The sequence below is a fragment of the Desmodus rotundus genome, chromosome 1, assembly GCF_022682495.2.
Source record: "Desmodus rotundus isolate HL8 chromosome 1, HLdesRot8A.1, whole genome shotgun sequence".
NCBI lineage: Eukaryota > Metazoa > Chordata > Mammalia > Chiroptera > Phyllostomidae > Desmodus > Desmodus rotundus.
Window position 1 is genome coordinate 101,005,218 of NC_071387.1, and position 22,502 is coordinate 101,027,719.

General features: G+C 39.6%; 1 protein-coding gene and 1 pseudogene across 1 annotated transcript in view; one reads left to right on the forward strand and one right to left on the reverse strand.

Annotated features, from left to right (window-relative positions):
* CREBBP (CREB binding protein) overlaps positions 1 to 22,502 on the reverse strand; it is a 135,173-nt gene that overhangs the window by 88,882 nt on the left and 23,789 nt on the right. Inside the window, exon 2 of the mRNA XM_024553300.4 lies at positions 21,540 to 22,249. Within this exon, the coding sequence (XP_024409068.1) occupies positions 21,540 to 22,249 (710 nt within the window). The remainder of the gene's footprint in view (positions 1 to 21,539; positions 22,250 to 22,502) is intronic.
* LOC112298357 (tubulin alpha-1C chain pseudogene) lies at positions 11,913 to 14,318 on the forward strand (annotated as a pseudogene).

Sequence of the window (22,502 nt, forward strand, 5' to 3'; positions counted from 1 at the left end):
AATAGTTAGATATACCAGCTCTCCAGGGTGCAGTCTGCATTAATTCACAAGCAAAAGCATTGAGCCAAGGTCTGTGGGGAAATGTTTCTGCTGTTAATCAGATGTGCAGCTGAGACAAATCTCTTGTCCTGTCTAAGTCTTAGTTCTCCTCAGCTATAAAACATGAAGCATTTAGATTACCATTAGGTGATCTTGAACATTCCTTCTAATCCTAAAATCCAATGAAGTTTCTGATTTTAAACAATCAGTGCTTGAATCACCTGAGGTCTATACTCCTGGAAGATCTAGCTACTTGCAGTGAGTAACAATTGAGGACTTGGAGCCCACAGAGCCAGCCTCTACAAAGAGAGGACCTCACCATAGTAACACTCTCTGTGGGGTAGCCAGGGACCCGTGTCCCCCCCCTCCCCCCCGTCCCGGAGACCAAGGATTTTGTAGGGTACTCCAAAATGCACAGGGCCTGGGCTTCCCACAGCTTTGCATCCTCCACACCATTTCCCAGAGTATGGTACAGATATTACGACTAAGCCAAGGCAAAATAATCCAAGGTGATGGTGATAATACTTAAATCAATTACTTCTCCTATTTCTTCCAAGTCTTAATATCTTTTTAGGTAGAAAAGCAGTCTGTTTAGGATCGACTACTCCTTTCAGATAATGCAAAGCCAAGGAGAGCCCAGAGTGGCCATGGAGAAAGAGGAGGAAAGAGGAAAAGATGATAAAAGAATTGAAGAGAGCCCTGACTGGTGTGGCTCAGTTGGTTGGGTGTCATCCTGCAAAGCAAAAGGTCAACTGTTTGATTCCTGATCACAGCGCATGCCTGGGTTGTGTGGCTGGTCCCAGCTGGGCCACATACAATAGGCAACCAATTGACGCTTCTCTCTTATATTGAAGTTTCTCTCTCCCCCCCTCCCTTTCCCTCTCTTTAAAAATAAATAAAATGTTTTTTAAAAAAAGGGGAAAAGATAAGAAAAAAGGGAAAAACACAAGAAAAATCTTTATAAAGACAAATTTTAATTTATACTGCAGCTCAGCTAAAGCACAATGGAATACAGATCTGAGCTTTAAAAGTAAGTCACTCAACAAACTAAGTCTTTACCCTAAACCCTCTGCAGGGACAGCTCTCCTGTTCCTCCTTCATGGATTTACCATCCACTAGAGAAGTGATGAAACAGAGGAGGCAATGGAGGAACAAGGTAACGTCCATCCATACTGGTAATGCAGGAATACTATGGGGTGGCAGAGGTGCACAGTACACGGGGCCACATACTCCTAAGTCTAAGGTAGGACACACACGCTACAAGGAAACCGGATGTGCGCTATCAGCAGGTAGCACTGATACCTGCTGCTAAATGTAGTCTGGAAAGGTAGACGGGCCCTGGCCCAGAGAGCAGACAAATGGCTCAAGAGGTCAAACCTCAGCTGGGCCCTGAGAGGTAGGCTAAACGCTAACAGTAATACTCACTGTGGCAGCTACTGTTCTGCATCCTCTCCATAAATGACAAGACACCTCAGAAGGGGCCTGGGTGCCCACTAAGCATAGAGAAATTATTCTTGCTGTTTTAAAATCCACCTCTAATCAAATATCTGCAACAATAGGACCTGATAGCCAGACATCTGGCTAGGAGTTAAGTGATAGCATTAATGTATTAATTAAAATGAACATCGAGACTGGAAAGAACAGGAGCACGCTGATTATTAATGGTGCTGATCACTCATAAAAGGTAAGCACTGTCTCATAAGAGCATCATTTGCAACATCAACAGACAGGAAGGAAAGCTGCAATGATCTCTCCAATCAGATCCTGACACTCCCTTCTCAGAGTCAGAGCCTCCAATCTTCTGGCCACTCCCACCTCCACACACCTTTCCTTCAATGAACCCACAGCAGCAGGAGCACATCTGGATGCAGCCACACCCAGACAACTATGACAGTACAACTGCCAAGCAGGCCAGCACCTCCTACTCTACAGTAAATCTCCAAGCAAAAAGGGCAAGGTTTTCAAGGGAGAAAACATACTCTTGGTCTGTCCCTTATCTCTATGCCCCAGTGCTTCCCCCCTCCACCTCCCATCAGTATGGCTGCTCACCACTGAGATCATACACCCCTGAAAGCCTGTGCACAGGGCTGCTCGGACTTCCTGTTTCTGACTGAAATGGGATAGCACAAGGAAAACACTTTAAAAACCACAAAGCACTATGCAATCTTGAGGTCACTTTGAGATCTCTCAAAAATAGAGCACAGAAAACCTCTACCATCACACAGGATTCTCTAAAGTGAACAGATTTTCTACAATAACACACCAGAAACTGGGATTTCCCAGTATTATCTTGTTCTAGAAAGGATTTAAGATCTCTCGTTTTCCAGTTCATTCTTCATACAGTTGGCAGACAACAAAATGAAGACTATGGCTCACTGAGGGCATGAAGTTTCCACTTGGTAAATAACAAAGCAACCACTGCAATAATGTTACTTCGGATCATGCACTATTTTTCAAAAGCCACAAACCAATATGCCACAATCTTATCCTTAAATATATAGTAATATGCACAAATGTATATATACAGAACTACTGCTCTGAATTACAATCCACTGATAACTATACAGTCCACTGCACCTCCTGAGTAGAAAAGGTCAACAGCATCCAATTCCTGTATCTCATCAAATACTATTTAGAGCAGTCTGGACATGTGCCTCAGTAGAACATACAGGATAGGTGCTCACTTCCTCAGCATATAAACAAAAAAAGGAATATTTGCAGAATGAATTTTACCAAGCAAAACAAAGATGGTCAAAGATGCTTGGGCAGGGGGGGGGGGGGCACTTTTGTGAGTCAATACATCTTTATTTTAAAAAATTACTAACATAAAACTCCTGTTTCTGAGATTGTCACACCATTCGAACCTCTCGTAAGATGCAAAGTTTTCAGAGTTCACGTGTACCTTCTAAAGTATGCATTACTGATAGAAAAAAATTGTAATAGAAAAAATATAGGGAGAACCAAGATGGCGGCGTAGGTAGACACACTGCGCCTCCTCGCACAACCAGAACTGACAGAGAATCGAACAGCAAGGGGGACCAACACCAAGAAAATAGAAAATAACCATTCATCCAGACTGGTAGGAGGGGTGGAGACGGGCACCGGGGTGGAGAGGACTCCTGTGGCTGTGGCGGGACTGAGACTGGCGGAGTGTGGGACAAATGGCGCAGGCAGTCCGAGCACTAGCAGACCCTGCGGCCCCACATCAGCGCAGATAAACCGAGAGGGCCGGACTCAGAGTGGCGGAGAGTGGGGCAGGCAGAGCAGCGGGTAGCACCCCGCGGCACCAAATTCGCCCACAGATAAACCTGATGAACGACGGGCAACGAAGCAGACCGTGCAACCCAGGGCTCCAGCTCCGGGAAATAAAGCCTCAAACCTCTGATTGAAAGCGCCCCTGGGGGGTGGGGCGGCAGGAGAGACTCCCAGCCTCACAGAAGAGGTTGTTGGAGAGACCCACAGGGGCCTAGAGTGTGCACAAGCCCACCCACTCGGGAACCAGCACCAGAGGGGCCCAGTTTGATTGTGGGTAGCGGAGTGAAGGATTGAAATCCGGAGGAGAGTGAGGCGGGCGCCATTGCTCCCACTCGGCCCCTCCCCCACATACAGCGTCACAGCTCAGCGACCAGCGTTACCCGCCCTGTGGGAACACCTACGGCTCCGCCCCTTAAAGTAACAGACGCACCAAGACAAAAAAAAAAAAAAAAAAAAAAAAGGCCCAAATGACAGAACACTTCAAAGCTCCAGAAAAAATACAACTAAGCGAGGAAGAGATAGCCAACCTATCGGATGCACAGTTCAAAGCACTGGTTATCAATATGCTCACAGACTTGGTTGAATCTATTCGAAAAACAGATGAAAAAATGAAGCCTATGCTAAGAGAAACAAAGGAAAATGTACAGGGAACCAACAGTGATGAGAAGGAAACTGGGTCTCAAATCAATGGTGTGGACCAGAAGGAAGAAACAAACATCCAACCAGAAAAGAATGAAGAAACAAGAACTTGGAAAAATGAGGAGAGGCTTAGGAACCTCCTGGACGCCTTGAAACGTTCCCACATCCGAATTATAGGGGTGCCAGAAGGAGAAGAGGAAGAACAAAAAATTGAAAACTTATTTGAACAAATAATGAAGGAGAACTTCCCTAATCTGGCAAAGGAAATAGACTTCCAGGAACTCCAGGAAGCTCAGAGAGTCCCAAAGAAGCTGGACCCAAGGAGGAACACAACAAGGCACATCATAATTACATTAGCCAAGATTAAACGCAAGGACCTACATCCAAGATTACTGTATCCAGCAAAGCTATCACTTAGAATGGAAGGGAAGATAAAGTGCTTCTCAGATAAGGTCAAGTTAAAGAAGCTCATCATCACCAAGCCCTTATTATATGAAATGTTAAAGGGAGTTACCTAAGAAAAAGAAGATCAAAAATAGGAACAGTAAAAATGACAGCAAACTCACAGTTATTAACGGCCACACATAAAACAAAAACGAGAGCAAACTAGGCAAACAACTAGAACATGAGGGTTGTCATTAAGGGAGTGGGAGGGGGAGAGAGGGGGAAAGGTACAGAGAATAAGTAGCATAGATGATAGGTGGAAAATAGACAGGGGGAGGGTAAAAATAGTGTAGGAAATGTAGAAGCCAAAGAACTTATAAGTATGACCTATGGACATGAACTATAGGGGGGGAATGTGGGAGGGAGGGGGGTGGGCAGGATGGAGTGGAGTGGGGGGGGAAATGGGACCACTGTAATAGCATAATCAATAAATATATTTAAAAAAAAAAGAAAAAATATAAAAATCTAAGAAGTTGTATGAATAGAAGTTATAAAGTTTACATGTATTTATTTTAACAATACCACATTTTAAAAAAAAGCAAGATGAATGTTATATATGACATTTAAGATTTTTAATCTGTTAAATTTAATTTGTTATTAAAAAAAGAAAACTATGAAAAAGAGACAAGTCTCCCATGCAGAAGTATTCCAAACAAATTCCGTAGCAACTCCACTTCAGGAGGCAGATAGAGCACAACCCCCGTCCTCTGAGGGTGGATTATGTACAGTGACTTCTTCCAGAGGACAGGATGGAAGGGGGCGGGGGAATGAGGAATATTATGGTGGAGACATCGGACAGACACTACCTGGGCCAAGTGATCAAGGGCAACGTCAACCAAGTGATAAGTCATGCGGACAGCATGCACCCTTGATTTGATGTGATAAATATGACACTGAAATTTTCCTTCCATTACTCCCAAAGCCCCAGTCTTATCACAAGAAAAACATCAGACAGATCCCGACAGAGGGGCATCCTAATGATACCTGACCAGTCCTCCTCAAAACTGTCAAGGTCATTAAAAACAAGGGAAGTCTGAGAAAATGTCACGACCAAGAGGAGCCTAAGGAGACAGGACAGTCAAATGGAATTTGGTGTCCTGGATGGAATTCTAAATCCAAGAGGACCTTAGAAGGAAATTAAGGAAATGTGTACAGATTTTAGTTAATGATAATGTATCAATATTGCTTTATTAATTGTAACAAATGTAGTAATAGAGATAACTATGTCTAGATGGGGGTGTGGGGATGGCAGGGAGATGTGAGAACCTTTTGTAGTATCTTCCAATTTTTCTGTAAATCTAAGACTGTTCTAAAAACCAAAAGTCTACCTTAAAAATGGAAAAAACCTGCCCTGGTGGGATGGCTCAGCTGGTTGGAGCATTGTCCCTGTCCCGTATACCAAAAGGCTGCGGGGTTCACATCAATGTTTCTCTCTCCCTTTTCTCTGCTCTCTAAAAGCAATGAAAAAATATCCCCGGGGGAAGATTAGAAAAATCACATTTGAAGAAATTATAATTATGCTGGCCTCCTGCATGCAGGCAAACACATTTTCACTAGCCAGAAAAGTGGACTTCTTTATGGGTCCTTGCAAAGCTTGGCTGAATTACTATTTCAAATTGAGAGCCACAGCCCAATCAGACCACAGGGATGGTTTACTCTATACATGGGTATGTTTCTAGAAAGGTGTAACAGTAAATTCTTTCCTATGATAAAAAAATACTCCTGGGAAATTAGATTAGTGAATCTTTTCACTAATCTTGTCTATAGTTATCCAAGTTATCTTTTCTATAAATTTTGCAGATGGGGGTAAAACCTGATCCATACACAGAACATCAGGTAATACTTCCCTACCATATTTTGAACACTGCTGTATTACACACAAAATGGTGCAGTAGAAAAATACACTTTGAAGTCAGATGCAAATGGGCTGTAAGTCAGAGCCTGCCACTTTCTAACAGGTGTCATCTCAAATAATTTCCAAAGTGGTTCAGAATACTTTATTCTGTATGTAAAATGGATATGGCACCTATCCCACAAGATCATTAAACATGAGATGAAGTGAGATCATGTACCAGAGGACCTAGCACAGTACCCAGTACAATGCCACTCCCTGCCTGCTCTTCTCTTATTATAACTCAGGAAAACTAGATAAAGTAATTATTATCACTGTTCATTACAGGATCATACTGAAATTTTATGTTATAGTCATAAAATAACTATAGTTATAGTTATCATATAGTCATCATATAATTCTGAAAAATGCTAAAAGTATTATATGGGACTCAACATTAAAAACCCTAAATGTTTTAACTTGGTGACAGATGGACAGCAAATTACTATCTACAGTAAATGTAAATCTTTCTAGCAGAAACATTCTGCAGAAGTCGATCCTTGAAGTCATGCTTTGGACCCATTTACATGAAGAATGTTAGGTTTAACACTTCCTAACTTTATACACTAAACAATAAAGGATAACTTTTAAAGTGTGACATACCCAATCACCAACTGGCACAATTATATACCTTAACGTAGGCTCACACCATCAAGACAGAGATCTCTCCCAGAGCCTGGAGAGACATTCACAACACCAGCTCCTCCCAGAGCTGGTCAGAAAAGCCCACACATTGCCCCACCCTCAACACCTCCCAAATCAAAATTTGCATCTTAACAAGATCCCCAGGTGAGTTACTGAAGTTTAGGAAGCACTGCCCTAATCTACGCTAAAGTCTTGGAGACGGGTTAATGGCTGGGTTTCAGAATGGTCCCTGAAATGTTTGTACTGATGAAAAAGCACCCAAGAGGAATGGAAAGAGCAGAGGCTTCAGAGAGACACTGGGTTGTAAACACTGGGCAGCCATCTCCCAACTGTGACCCTACAGAAAATATTTGATTTCTGAGTATTAAGCTCTTCACCTGCTGAGTTAAAAATCACCTACATGGTGACTTTAAAGCTTAGGTACAACGATGTTTCTAAATTTCCTTGTTATGTGGGCTGGCCCCTGCCACACAAGTGGAAGCCTGAGGGTCAGGCTCTCAGCTGCAGACCCCATACCCCTGTAAATTGTTCAGATCAGACAAGTTTCCCAACCAAAAAACCCCCACAGGCAACAAGTAACACAATGCAGAGATCCATAGGCAACAGAGGGCAGGCCCAGGGAAGAGTGTAAGAAGAGGTGTAAGAGAACCTGTGGTCAGCTACTACTAAGGAATTGCACACTAACAGATTTCAGAGGGGGTACAGTGCTGAAGACATAGAAATTCTGACCAATCAAAAGGTTCACGACCTTCCTAAACATCCCAGGAATTAAACTAAGACCCCTACAAAGACCATATCTAAGAAGCAAGGCTGCTCAAGACCTGCCTTAAGTTTAAAAACAAGGCTTGAAAGGATCAAACTGATCTGTGAGTCAAATGGCTGCTAGAATAAAACCCAAAACTCTGTGAAGGAAGACAAGCAAAATTCATATTAAACAACATAACCACCATGTTCACTTCACTATACAATCAAAAATCACTGAACATGCAAGAGGCGGGAAAATGTGACCCATAACCAGGAATCATATATTTAAACAAACGACAGACCACAAACAACTGACATGAAATGAGCCTTCCAAAGAAGGGCAGGAAAGAAACGAAACACAGAGGGACAAATAGAAAACAAGTAGCAAGATGGGAGACCTAAATCCAACCACTCCTGTATCAATATTCAATGTAAATATATAAATTAAAAGACTAAGATTGTATTGAGGGACCACTTTGTAAAGGACAATAATAATTGTCTAACCACATGCAGCACACCTGAAACTAACACAAAATGATACTGAAGGTAAAGTGTAACTGAAAAATAAAATTTTAAAAAAGACTTAAGATTGTCAGAATTAAAAACAAGTTCCAACTATATGCCCTTTACGAGAGACACACTTTAAAGACACAGACAAGACGGTAAAAAGATTTATTTCTAAATATTAGTCATAAGAAAGTGGAAGTGGCTAGGTTAACGAGACAAAGTAGATTTCAAGGCAAAGAATATTAATAGAAATAAAGAGGAACATTTAAAATGAAAAAAGGCTCTATTCATCAAGAAGAGTAATAATCCAAAAGGTATATTCACCCAATGAAAGAGCTTCAAAACACACGAAATAAGTAGTCAGATTTCATTCTGACTAAAGGAAAAATCGACAAATCTATAATTATACTCAGGTACTTGAATACTTCTCTCTCAATAACTGATAAAAGAGACCAAAAAAGGTAAGGACATAACTGATATGAACACAATCAACCAACTGACCCTGACACTTACAAAACGCTACACCCTACAACTATAGGATGCACATTCTTTTGGAACACATGTAGAACATTCATCAAGATAGACCTTGTTGCTGCTGGGCCACAAAATAAGTTTCCATAAATTTCAAAGGACAAAAATCGAACAGAGCATGTTCTCTGGCCACAATGGACTTAAAAATGTTTAATAAAATAATATTGGCAAAATTCCCCAATATTTGAAAATTAAGCAACATACTTCTGCATAAAAACACGAATCAAAGAAACCGTAATATGTAAAAAATACTTTGAACTAAATAAAACCAGAATATCAAAATTTATGGAATGCCATATACAGAAATATTTAGTGTGAAATTTATTGTTCAAATGTCAATACTTGGAAAAGTCTAAAATCAACGATCTAAGCATTTACCCCAAGAAAACTCAAAGTAAACGGAAGAAAATAAAGACAGAACTGATGATACAGAACACAAGAAAAAATCGACAAATCAAAAGATGGATGTTTGAAAATATCAATAAAGCTAATAAAGCCCTGCCTAGGCTGATCAGGGAAAATTGAGATAAACACAAATCATAAATATCGGACTGAGAGAGGGGGCACTATATTATTACAGATTCTATAGGCATTAAAAAGAAATTAGGGGACCATAGTATTATAAACATCTTTATGACAGATAAATTTAAGAAATAAATGAATTCCTTGTTTTTACACAAATTACCAAAATTAACACAAGTGAAATATTTAAATTCTCTATACCTATTAAACAAATTGAATCATACTTAAAAACCTCCCCACAAGGAAAATTTCAGACCCAGGTATTTCCACTGGTGAATTTTATCAAACATTTAAGGTATGAGGGAAATAACGGGGGAAAGAAGGGAAAGGGTCATCAAAAGACATGTATAAAGTACCCATGGACAAAGCCAAAGGAGGGCAGGATTGAGGGTGGCCGTGGGTGGGGTGGGAGAAAGTGGTGGTGGGAAAATGGAGACCATTGTATTCAAACATTAATAAAAAATGATTAAAAAATTTAAGGCATAAATAATACTAACCTTAGACAAATTATTTCAGAAAAGGAGGGAAGAGGGAATAATTCCCAAATAATTTTATGAAGCCAGTATATTCTTGATACCAAAACTAAATGACATTGCCAAAAAAGAAAATATAGACCCAAATCCTTCATGAATACATATGAATATGTCATAAACTATACTTTAATAAATCAGATCCAGTAGTACATAAAAGGGGTAATACATTATGATCAAATAAGGTTAAGCCAGGAATGTAAGGTTGGTTCAACAATCAGAAATGTAAGGTTGGTCCAACAATCAGAAATCTATAAAGAGGTAGGTACACTTCAACACTTTGAAAGAACAAAGAAAATCCCTACGATCATCTCAACAGATGCAGAATTTGACAAAATTCAGCAATCATTTATGATCAGAAGACTCAGCAAACTAGGAAGAGGACTTCCTCAACCCGATGGAGATTTTTAAAGTCTTATAACGCCATATTAATAATAAACAACTGAAAGCTTTCTTCCACAGATCAAGAATAAGGGATATATATGCTCTCAACATTTGTATTAAATATTGTACTGGAGATCTCAGGCAGAGCCAGAAAAATAAAAGGAATGCAGATTAGAAAGGAAGAAGTAAAACTGTCCTTATTCAAAGACAACATGACCTTAAAAATTTTAAGGCATCTACCAAATAACTAACAGAATTGAATGGGTTTATTTCTCTAACATTGTTTAAACAAGTTAAACAATGATGTAAAATCTATAAAGTAAACAGGAATGAAAACGAGAAACTAAGCAAACTGATTTTAATGTTTACTATATAAAGCTAAAGAAATGGACTGATAGATCGATGGAATAAACTAGAAGTGGGGTGATAAACATTTTTTCTATAAAAGGCTAGTTAGTAAATACTTTAGTCTTAGCAGTCAACCTATGTTTTCCATTCCTCATCCTTTTATTTGTTTGTTAGTTTATTTTTAACTAACCCTTTAAAACTATAAAAACCATTCTTAGGTTATGGGCCATAAAAAACAGTCTCCCAGCAAGATCTGGCCCATGGGCTATATAGCTTGCTGATTCCTGGACTGGAGTCCCAGAAACAGACCTCTCCTTATCCAATCATTTCCATTCCAAGTTATTTTTTTCAAGAGAAATGAAAACTTATATGTCTACATAAAGACTTGTACAAAAATGTTCACAGAAGCTTTATTCTTAAGAGCTCCAAACTGGAAACCACCACAATGTCCATGAATAGGAGACTGGATAAACAAATCGTGGTATATTCATACAATGAAATATTATTTAGCAATAAAAAGAACTTCTGATTCAGGCAACAATATGGATGAATATAAAAAACATGCTGTAAGCAAAAGCAGCCTTGCAAAAAAAGTACATACTGTATGAATCCATTTATATGAAGTTTGATAATGGGTGAAACTCATCCATGGTGAAGGAAATCAGTAGTGATTATTGGGGTGGGGTAGGGACAGGAAAAGGGAGAAATACAAACGAACTTTCTAGGGTAATGAAATGCCCCCTGTATCTTGATAGGGTGATGGGTTATTTATATAGACCTGAATTCTGACAAATGCATCAAATTGTAACACTTAAGATCTATGCTTTCTAGATAAATTATACCTCCAATAATAAAATTAAAACAGTAAAATATTTTATTTTTTTAAAGATTTTATTTATTTTTAGAGAGAGGGGAAAGGAGGGAGAAAGAGAAGGAGAGAAACATCAATGTATGGTTGCCTCTCACCCCTCGCCCCCCGCCCCACTGGGGATCTGGCCTGCAACCCAGGCATGTGCCCTGACTGGAAATCAAACTGGTGACTGTTTGGTTCGCAGGCCGGCACTCAATCCACTGAGTCACACCAGCCAGGGCAAAAACAACAAAATATTTAAAAAATTAATACATGTAGGTCTTTAACTCCAGATCCTAATTGTTGACCTTTAGCTGGAAAGTATAACAGGTTGATTTGTTTTTCTTACAATTAATACTTCCAAAGTATTAATAAGTCTCTATTTTATAAAACATTCATTCAGTTTGCATTACAGAAAATAATCAGTTATAAAGAACTAACAAAGAGTTCCCTCCCAACTTGGACTCTACAAAGAGATAACTATAGGTAGACTGTTAGGGAAAACATCAAAGTTAATATTGCTCTGGCTGGGAGGCTCAGTTGGTTGGAGCAATGTCCCATACACCAAAAGGTTGCGGGATGAACCCTGGTCAGGGCACATATTCAGGTTGCAGGTTCAATTCCCAGTCAGGGTGCATATGAGAGGCAACATATCGATGTTTCTATCTCACATTGATATTTCTCTCTCTCTCTCTCTCTCTCTCTCTCTCTCTCTCTCTCTCTCTCTCTCTCTCTCTCTCTCTCTCTCTCTCCCCCTCTGTCTCCAAAATCAATAAACATACCCTCGGGTAAGGATTTTTTTTATAAAAGTAACACTATGAACTGGATGACAGAATTATGGGCAATGTGCTCTTTTCTAGACTTGTAAATTTTGTAGGATAAGCATAAACTATTTTTATTTTTACAAAATATTCACTGAAAACATTTAATAAGGAGTCTCATTATCACTTCAAATATTTTGCAGTTATCTCAAATTCTTTATGTAAGAAAGCACCTAGCCAGCTAACTAACCAATCTTTTCTAAAAGTTTTTCATTGAATCATTGCACTGTCCTAAGAACTTCACAGAATTCTCCCTCAGACTCCTTGGTAGTCTGTCGGTGGAAGGTCCTTGTTGCTGTCCCCTGGCCTCCTCCAGACCCATGGAGCCCTACATGTCTCAGTCATGTATGAGTGCATCTCCATCCATGTTGACCAGGCTGGTGTCAAGATCGGCAATGCCTGGAACACAGTATCCAGCCTGATGGCCAGATGCCAAGTGACAGGACCGCTGTGGGGAGATAACTCAACACCTTACAGGCAGTGGCAAGCATGTTCCCAAGGCAGCGTTTGTACACTTGGGAGTCTACAGTCATTGATGAAGTTTACACTGGGAACCTACTGCCAGCTCTTCCACCTTAAGCAGCTCACTCACCACAGGCAAGGAAGATGCTGCCAGTAACTATGCCCATGGACACTACACCACTGGCAAGATCACTGACCTCACTTTGGACTGAATTCAGAAATTGGACTACCAGTGCATAGGTCTTCAGGGCTTCTTTGTTTTCCTCAGCTTTGATGGGAAAACTGGTTCTGGGTTCACCTCCCTATTGATGGAATGGCTCTCTGTTGATTATGGCAAGAAGTTCAAGCTGGAATTCTCCATCTACCCTGCTTTCCGGGTCTCCACGGCCCTACAACTCCATCCTCACCACCCACACCAACCTGGAGAATTCTGATTGTACCTTCATGGTTGACAATGAGGCCATCTACAACATCTGTTGTAGAAACCTGGATATTGAGCACTCAAATTATACTAATCTTAACTCCTTTATTAGCCCCACTGTGTCCTTCATCACTGCTTCCCTTAGGTTGATGGAGCCCTGAATATTAATCTGACCAAATTCCAGACCAACCTGATACCATACTCCCACAACATGCCCCGGTCACCTCTGTGAGAAAGTCTGTCATCAACAGCTTACTATAGCAGAGATCACCAATGCATGGTTTGAGCCAGTCAACCAGATGGTGGAATGTGACCCTCAACACTATAAATACAAGGCTTGCTGCTGCTGAACCATGGCAACGTGGTTCCCAAAAATGTCAGTGCTGCCATTGCCACCATCAAGACCACGCGTACCATCCAGTTTATGGACTAATGCCCCACGGCTTCAAAGCTGGCATTAATTACCACCCTCCCAGTGTGGTACCTGGTGGAAACCTGGCTAAAGTATAGCAAGCTATGTGCATGCTGAGGCCTGAGCTCACATGGACCATAAGTTTGACCTGAGGTACACCAAGAGTGACTTGGTTCACTGGTACACGGGTGAGGGTATGGAGGAAGGAGAGTTTTCTGAGGCCAAGGGGACATGGCTGTCCTTGAGAAAGATATGAGGAAGTTGGAGCAGAGTACTGAGGGAGACAATCAGGATGAAGAGTGTTATCCTATCCGCTGCAGTGTTACACAACGGTGTCTTGGAACTGTCTTATTTCTGTTGTTCAGTGAAGTTGTCCATTGTATCCCAAACTTGTCAACAAAAGTAGTTTTTATTTTTTAAAAAAGAACTTCATATACCCTATCTCATTTAATCAACACAATTCTATGAGAAAGATATTAATATCTCCTTTTAATCTACACAATTCTCAAAGGCAGGCACTACTGTCATCCTCATTAAAAAGACAAAAAACCCTAAGACCCAGAATGGTTATGTAATTTTCCCAGGAATAGTAATTAGTGGAGCCTGGATTTGAACCGAGGCAGCTTACTCCAGAGCCCAAGCACTTAGCTCTACTGCATGTGGAGAAGGCAGTCTCTGCTACTGGTGGTGGTGCTGCTGCTGCTGCTAATAACCAGTTATACATTATCTCATTATATTTCATATAATCTCACTTTTAAAAAAAAAATTTTATATATTCATTTTTAGAGAGAGTGGAAGAGGAGAAAGAGAGGGAGAGAAATACCAATATGTGGTTGTCTCTCACATACCCTGTACTGGAGACCTGGCCCGCAACCCAGGTATGTGCCCTGACTACGAATTGAACCATCGACCCTTTGGTTCGCAGCCCACTCTCAATCCACTGAGCTACATCAGTCAGTCATAATCTCATGTTTTAAAATGAAATAAATTCATGGATAATTATCACGTGAAGTTAGTACACCCTGAATCACATATTCCACAGGACAACTATGATCACCTTCCATTAAAGTCATGGTAATGAGATGGTACAAGACTGCTTAATATTCCTACTAAAAAACCTGTGCCTATAGGAGCCAAGTACATCTCATAGCATTAATTCAAAGCTTTCAGTCTTTTCATTCTATAGACAAACCATTTATTTCCATTGTGATTTTTTTTAAAGGCCAAATTAAGATTTACTTAATATAACATTCCCTTATTTTCTTTGCATTAGTTTAAGGATCAGATGACGTTGCATGAAAAAGAGAAAAGCATCAGGCAAGTGTAAAGTACTATTTCTCCTTGTTATTAAATATTAAAAGTGTGCAATTATCATTCCAAAATAGAGGAAGTGGATGAGTCATGCATTCCTTTAATAGTTGGGTTGGCTCTACTGATTCTTTACTGGCTATACGCTGACTAATTCAATCATTCACCATACAGGCTTTCAGATCATGGTCCATGACCAGCACAAGGGTCACCAGGGAGCTCACAAGAAATAGGAATTCTCAGGCCCCATCCCAAATCTGCTGAATCAGGAACTCTGGAGAGAGATCCAGGACTCTGAGTTAACATGTCTGCAGTGACTTTTCTGAGTGACTTTTCTGGACACTCAAATCTGAGAACCACCCCTCTATCCTATCTGACCAAAATGTTGGTTGACTGGGTCCAGGGTGTCTGGATCTAAATCAAAACCTTTACTCCTTAGGAAGAGCTCTAGGCAAAAGCAAGTTTATGTTTTCTGACCATTTCCTAAAACAGAAGAATATTTCAAAAACGTCATAAAAAAATAAGCACTAATCAAACCCCCTGTGAAGGCGGCTTACCGTACCAGTTATTTTGGTCCCTTTTGAGATTTGTTACTTGTAAGAAAGGACTGAAAGCATTTCTAAGCCTGCACATTTTTATCAACCTTAGAAAGATTCTGACTTGCTGGCCAGATACATCATACATCTTCCTCTTTCTACCAGCTTCTGGCTTCCCTCTGCCACCTTCTCTGTGCAGAGCAACACTTTCTCAACACCTGTAGCCAGGAGAATAACTTGAGTGTTTGCATGGCTCCTAAATTTCATTTAAATATACCTTTTTTGCTTTCCTTCTAAAACACAAGCATTTGGGTTATTTTCAGGAAAAAGTATGCTACAAAAAAAAAAGGGTTAACATATCAGATTTTGCTACTGCTGAAATGGAGAAATTGTTGGTTTTTTAATCATATCATGCCTTAACATTACTGTCATGTTGTAGAATGACTTATGTTTTCTATTTTAATGTTTCCTTTGAGAGTCACACAAAATTAGATATGAGAAAGGGGAATTAATTATAAACATACATAACGTCCAAGGGAGACCCCCTCAGCCAGACTGTGTGAGAGCCCATCCTGGTTCTGTCACTCACTGGCTGTGTGATCACAGAAATGTTATTCAACTTCCCCCTCCACTTCCTCCTTCTATGTGCCTCCGTCTCTTAGTCTGCAACATGAGAATAGTAGTACATAGTACTCACTTTATATTTTTAGTGAGGAGTAAAAGAGTTAAGTATTTTCAGTTTTTCTCTAAAAGTAAATGTAGACTTGTCTAAAAAGAAAATACATCAACCCAAAAGACCAGAAGTCTAAAAGGGTCAAATTATAGAAAATAGCAAGAGTACTGTCAAAAATCTTAAGTCCTATGAAAAAAAACTTCAGGTCTATACAGTTGTATAGGTGAAGTCTCTCAATTTTTCAAGGACAAGATCATCCAAATGCTCAACCATTCCATAGAACAGATGTGAAAGAATTCCAAACTCTTTTTGACCAAGTTAACACAACACTGATATCAATATCTAACAAAACTTAAAAAAGCACTGTGAATCAACCTCACTACTGGTTAGTGAGAAGCAAAACTTCTAAATGAAGACTAGTAAATAAAATTCAACAATACACTAACTTTTAATTTCACAATTACAGAGATGGTTCAATTTGATGTTAGGAAACCTACTGAGATAATCTGTCACATAAATAAAACAAAAGAGAAAACCCACAGGGTAATCACCAAAGATGTCAAAAGGGAATTTGATTAAATCTAATAAATGAGAAAGGTTATTCCCAATTTAAAATGAAACTGCAAACCAAAGCTCACATTATACTTAATAATAAAATACTAGGTACTCTATTTAAGTCAGATCCAAAACAGTGATGCCCAAGAGCATAAATACTGGCAAGGAGAAGATAAAATTATTAATAATGCAAAAGATGACTGTCTACTAGGAAAACCCAAAAGAATCACCTGAAAAAGGATTAAATAATTCCATCAAGTAGCCAAATTAGCAAAGTGACATATATACAAATAGCATATCTTTTCTATATTAAAACAATGGTCAGGTGATGAAATAGTACAACTCATTCACAAAAGCAATAATAAATTCAGTAATACAACCAGGAATAACCTTAATAAAGTATACTGCCTATATGAAAACTATACTGTGCTTCTGGGTAACTGAAGACTCCATGGAAAGACAACTTGTATACATACGATAAGATAGTTTAGGAAGCTACAAAAATTGCTAAAATATCAAATTATTCCATAAGTGGTTTATAGTTCAGTACAATCCCAATCAAATTCCATGAATTTATTTGTTCGTATTTAAGGACTTAAAAACAGTCCTAAAGTTTATCTGAAACAGTAGTTCTCAGTCATGGCTGCCATGACAATAATGAGGAACTACAAACTGTATTAATGTTCATGCCATACCCCAGAGCTTATAACTTAATTGGTCTGTAGTGGGCTCAGGCATCCCATTCTGATGTGCAGACAGGGTTGAGAACCATACGTCTGGAAGAGAACATTAGAGGAATGGCAAAGAAAATACTGAATTCTTAAAAAAGAATAAGGGGCAAAATAGCTCCATTGTATATTAAACTCATCATATAGGTAGGATAGTAAGTTTCTAGCACAGAATAAGCAAAAATCAATGAAACAAAAGAGTCTGGAATTAGACCCAAACCTTATATATGTGAAAACTAAAGAAAATGTACCAAAAATGGTATGTCGTATTAGTGGGGGGAAAGCTGGATTAGCAATATCTAAATGGTATGGACTGACTATAACTTGGAAAAAAATTATACAGCTATATCTCTGTAACTCAAGTCAGAATTCAGAGTTAAAGAGCCAAGGTATAGGGGAAAAATACACAAGAATATTTCATAATTCTGGCCGTGACTGGTGTGGCTCAGTTAGTTGGAACATTGTCCAATAAACGGAAAGGTTGTGGGTTCAGTCCCTGGTCAAGGCGTATACAAGAGGCAACCACTTGATGTTTCTCTCCCTCCCTTCCCCTATCTCCCTGAAATCGATAAGCATGTCCTTAGGTGAGGATTTTTTTTAAAAAAGGATAAATTTATTTCTATAAAAACTGAAAACATCTATTTGGCAAAAACTTATCTGTCACAAGAATAATCCCATTTAGTTGTTTTTAAATGGCCGTATTCCTGGTAAAACAGACTTTAGTAAATTAAGGAAGGAAGGAAAATTTGCATTTATTAAAAGATTAAAACCTTTACTATACAAATAATAAAGAATACAAACCAACAAAAAAATGGGGAAACAATGCTTCAGAAAAACAAAGAATATGATCAATAGGAAAATACAAAGGCCCATGAACTTACGAAGAGGCATTTGCTTAAGAGACAATTTGCCAAAGAGAATGGCAAATCAGTAAAGATTACCAGTGTTGGTGAAAACTAGGGACCGGGGAGTTCATTTGTTGCTGGTGAAGGTATAATTTGCACAGTGTTTTTGGAGAGTGTTTAGCAGTATCTATGCTTGTTAAAAATGTCGGGATCTTTTAATCCAGAAATTTTATTCCCAAGAATTTAGCCAGCAGCTATAGTCACTCAGATGTACAAAGATGTAAATACAGATCAAAATTGTTGAAACAGCAAAACAGTGGAAACAACCTAAAAGTCCAGCCAATGGAGCATTAGTCCTATAAATTATGATATACCCAAATCAGAAACTAATGCTGCATCACATCTAGCAAGAAGGACTGAGAGCTCTTTTAACATGGAATAACTTCTACTATACATTGTTAAATGGTGGGAAGGAGGTGCATGTACACACACACACACACACACACAAATTGGTTACAAGGATATATTTGTTGCAGCACTGTTTGTATTAATGAAAAATCAGAACAGTCCAAATAGTCATCATAGAGGAACAGATAAATTATGGTGTATCATATAATGAAATACTTTGCTATCAGTAGGAAAAAAAGAAAAATCTGTATGCACTGACATGATGTTATACATATGCTACCAGGTAAAACAGCAAGGTGCTTATGCAGTTTGGTTCCATTTGCTATTTTAAAAGGGTGTTAATAAACATATCTGCATAGCAGTTATCTGTAAGGTGTGATGGGCTGCTCTTTTTATTAATTGAATTATTTTATAGAAAATATGCATTTCCTGTGTAACAATTTTTTAAAACAAAAGTATCTTTTAAAAAAGTTTCTTTTCCCCTATGTGCATTTTAAAATCTTACTTGGCTCTGCTATCATTATGTTATAGAGAAGAATGACTTAAAATGAACTTGTCTCTTGCTCCTACTATTTGCCTACCTATTAATTCTTTTGTTCCACCCAAAGGGCATGACAATCTTTCAAATATGCCAGTCCAACCCTGGCTGGAGTGGCTCAGTAGGTTGGTCACCCCACAAACCAAAAGGCTGCCAGTTCAATTCCCGATCAGGGCAACATGAAGGCAACCAATCGATGTTTCTCTCTTGCATTGATGTTTTTCTCCCTCTCTTTCTCCCTCCCTTCCCCTCTCCCTAAAACCAAAAAAAAAAAAAAAGGCCGGTCCCCACCCTTCCTTCACCATCAGCCTCTTTGGGATACCTACAGGCAATAGAGATGACTACCCTCACAACACTAATGTAGCTTAGTTTCTACATAGAGAATATGTAAAAAGTGTTGTTTCAAAGAAAGGTCATTCTGTACAAAGGAAAGAAACCCAGGACAGAATGAAAAACCTGGGTGGACAGAGAAACATGAAGTGACAGAGATGAAATCAGCAAAGCCCAGACTGCAGGAAACTCCCAGAATAAAAACAAACAAGCAAAACCACCAGATCCTTCAACAAATAAATTATAAGAATCTTAGACATTAATAGATTCTTAAGAACCTTATCAACTGACTGAAATATGGATTATTCAGATTTTGAAAAATAATCTGAAAAAAATTATGACAGAGGAGACCAATGGAAAGGAAATTTGAATGTTTAGTGGACATTTGACAATGTGAAAAAATTGCTGATACATTTACATGTGAGAACAGCACTTAATGTTTGGATATGCCAAGTCTAACTTTTAATACATATTATCAATGGCTTTCCAAGTATGGTCAAGGGCTCTAAACAATTTTCATGAAATACTAAGACATTCTTTGCTTTCTCACCTTCTTTCTCTTGTAAGAACACAGAGTTGTCTTCCAGAGGCTCTAGAACATGTGACGTCACTGTGCTTAATGGCTAATGGAATGTGTACTTGTGTTTTAAGTTTCTGTTTTTAGTATCTAGTGTGGCAAATACTGATTAATACAATCTACACTTTAAAGAAATCTCCTCAGGGCCCTCAATAATTTTTAGTATTATCCAGGAGTCCTAAAACCAGAAAGAGTGAAAAGTCTTGCACCATGCTATTATGTTTACTTTTGTATATAATGTAAATTCTACAAAATAAAAAGTTTTTTGTAGCTGGGTAGTATGGAGTGGAATGATGAGTGAATTAAGAAGGAACAAACATCAATCTATCCAAGAATAATAAACCCATCAGAAATCCCTTCTCAACTCAACTCTAAAGGGCATGTGCATACACAGATTCCTCTTCAAATGCCAGGGACAACTAAAATTTAAGTTTGCTTTACCCTTTGCTAATGTTTCAAAGGAAATAAACACAATTTTGATGTTGGGAATTACTTCACTTTTGTTTCTTAAGTTTAAAAAAAAAAAAATCTGCTCCTTAGCTAAGACAGTCACAGGTCTTCGTATCTGCTACCTAGTGCTCTCAATCAACCTTGTGGGGAAATTGTGTTTTATTCTTAATTTTCCCTCTTCCTTACATGGGACTAATCAAATCCAAATAACAGCCCAAACCATTTTTCTGTTCTGGAATTTGCTGTACCAAATATTGCTTGAAGCAAGTGCCCTGGTATCTGTAATTTAGAAGCCTTTGTCTCAGAGCTTCTGCCAGCATTAATCCTTCAGTGGGAATCAGCCTGTACTGTTCTCCCCTGTCCCTTTCCCAAATGTCTCATGTCTACCTGGGCATTTGCTTTCCCTGTTCTCCAAGTTTGGTTCCTACTCTCCACACCAGTTATAAGGCTGGTAGCTACAAACCCCAGCCTAGGCCTTTCCCTACAGCAGAGCTCTCAACCCTGCCCTTAAAGCCTAGAGTGCTGAGTCCACCTCCCAGTTTCTGAGTCCGTAGCTCTATACTTCTAACTAGCTCCTGGGTGATGCTGATAGGGACCCCACTTTGAGAACCAATGCTCTGAGTTTCCTCTGGGATGCAAGGGCCTGCGCTGCCTCGTGGCTCTGGCGCCTCTTCACTGTTAACTGGGGCATGTAGCTAACCTGCATGGAACACAACTTGTTCATTAGTAAAAGGGTATGTAGAGTAAGAAATTGACCAGCTGGGTAAAGCAGCCTTTACCAGATTCACTGATAGAAGCTGATTCTCAGCAGAAGTCACCTCTTTCAATCATTTCGTCCTATTTCCGCACATTTTCCTCAGAGGTTGAAAACTGGCAATCAGTTCAAACATAATCTCTATGTTTTCAACTGCCTGATGTGCATGTTATTCTACTTTTGGTTTAAGAACCCCATTTTAAAAATATGGGGCAAAAATTTTTATCCTGGAAAGAAGAGGTCCAGATATCAAATCTGTCTCTTCCAAGTGGGAGGAGCAAGAGGAAAGCCTAAAGAGGAGGAAGGTGACATGTCACCCCATTTTACAATGTTACTTGAAGGGAGAAGCACCCCATTAGTAGGAAGCATTCAAAGCACTGATGCTCACTTACCTTGGTTATGCCTCCTGCCTGCGCTGTGTTCAGTCCCGTGTGACTGGGAATTTGCGGTGAAACCTGCGTTAACGTCTCAGCCAGCACACTGCTTGTAGCCCCCTGCAAAGCTGGAGTGGGGTATGGTATTCCAGCTCCCCTTCCTCTGCCAGCAGCCCCCAGAGATCCATTCATGACTTGCGCCTGCCCCTGCTGGGGCTGATTCAATAAACCATGGCCAGAGTTACTATTGAGGAGGCTGGGGTGGGTCTGGTTGAAGTTAGCATTCATGCAGATCCCAGGTCCTGTCTGTGACGTGGCAGGGCTGCTGGTTACCAGCCCCACTTGCTTTTGTGCTTGCGGATTCAGTGGTTGGGAAGCAGGGGGAGTGGGCCCAGAGGTGCTGGCTGCCTGCTTTGGTAGGCTGGGCGCTGAAGAATCTCCTTGGTTCAGAGGGCTCTTGCCCATGGCACCCAGACTGGCCATGTTCGCATTGTTCGGCTGCCCTTGAGCCTGGCTGCCGAGGCCTTGCTGCACAGGGCTGCTGGCGCTCACATTTCCTATTCCTGGGTTGATACTAGAGCCACTGCCTCCTCGCAGAAGCTCCGACAGTTGTTTATGTTTGGAAGCAGCATCTGGAACAAGGTTCCCACTGTTTAAGAGGCCTAATTCTCCATTGGGGATCAGCTCATCAGGAAGATCATTTTCCAAGTCAAACAATGGTCCAAAATCTAGAAATTAAACAGAAATGGAAATGAGAAACGAAATAACCATAACAGCTCTCCAACTGTCACATGCTACTATGATCTTAACCTAAGGAGGCAAATGTAACACAGAACACTACCATGTCTTAAGAGTAATGTCAAAATGATTTGAAAGTTCATTTGGGAAAATAAAACAAAGAAGAATATTTTTCAAATTCTGAAAAAGGAAAAGTTAAACAGAGATGAAAGAAGGGCCAGCCCTATTAGATTTGATCATATA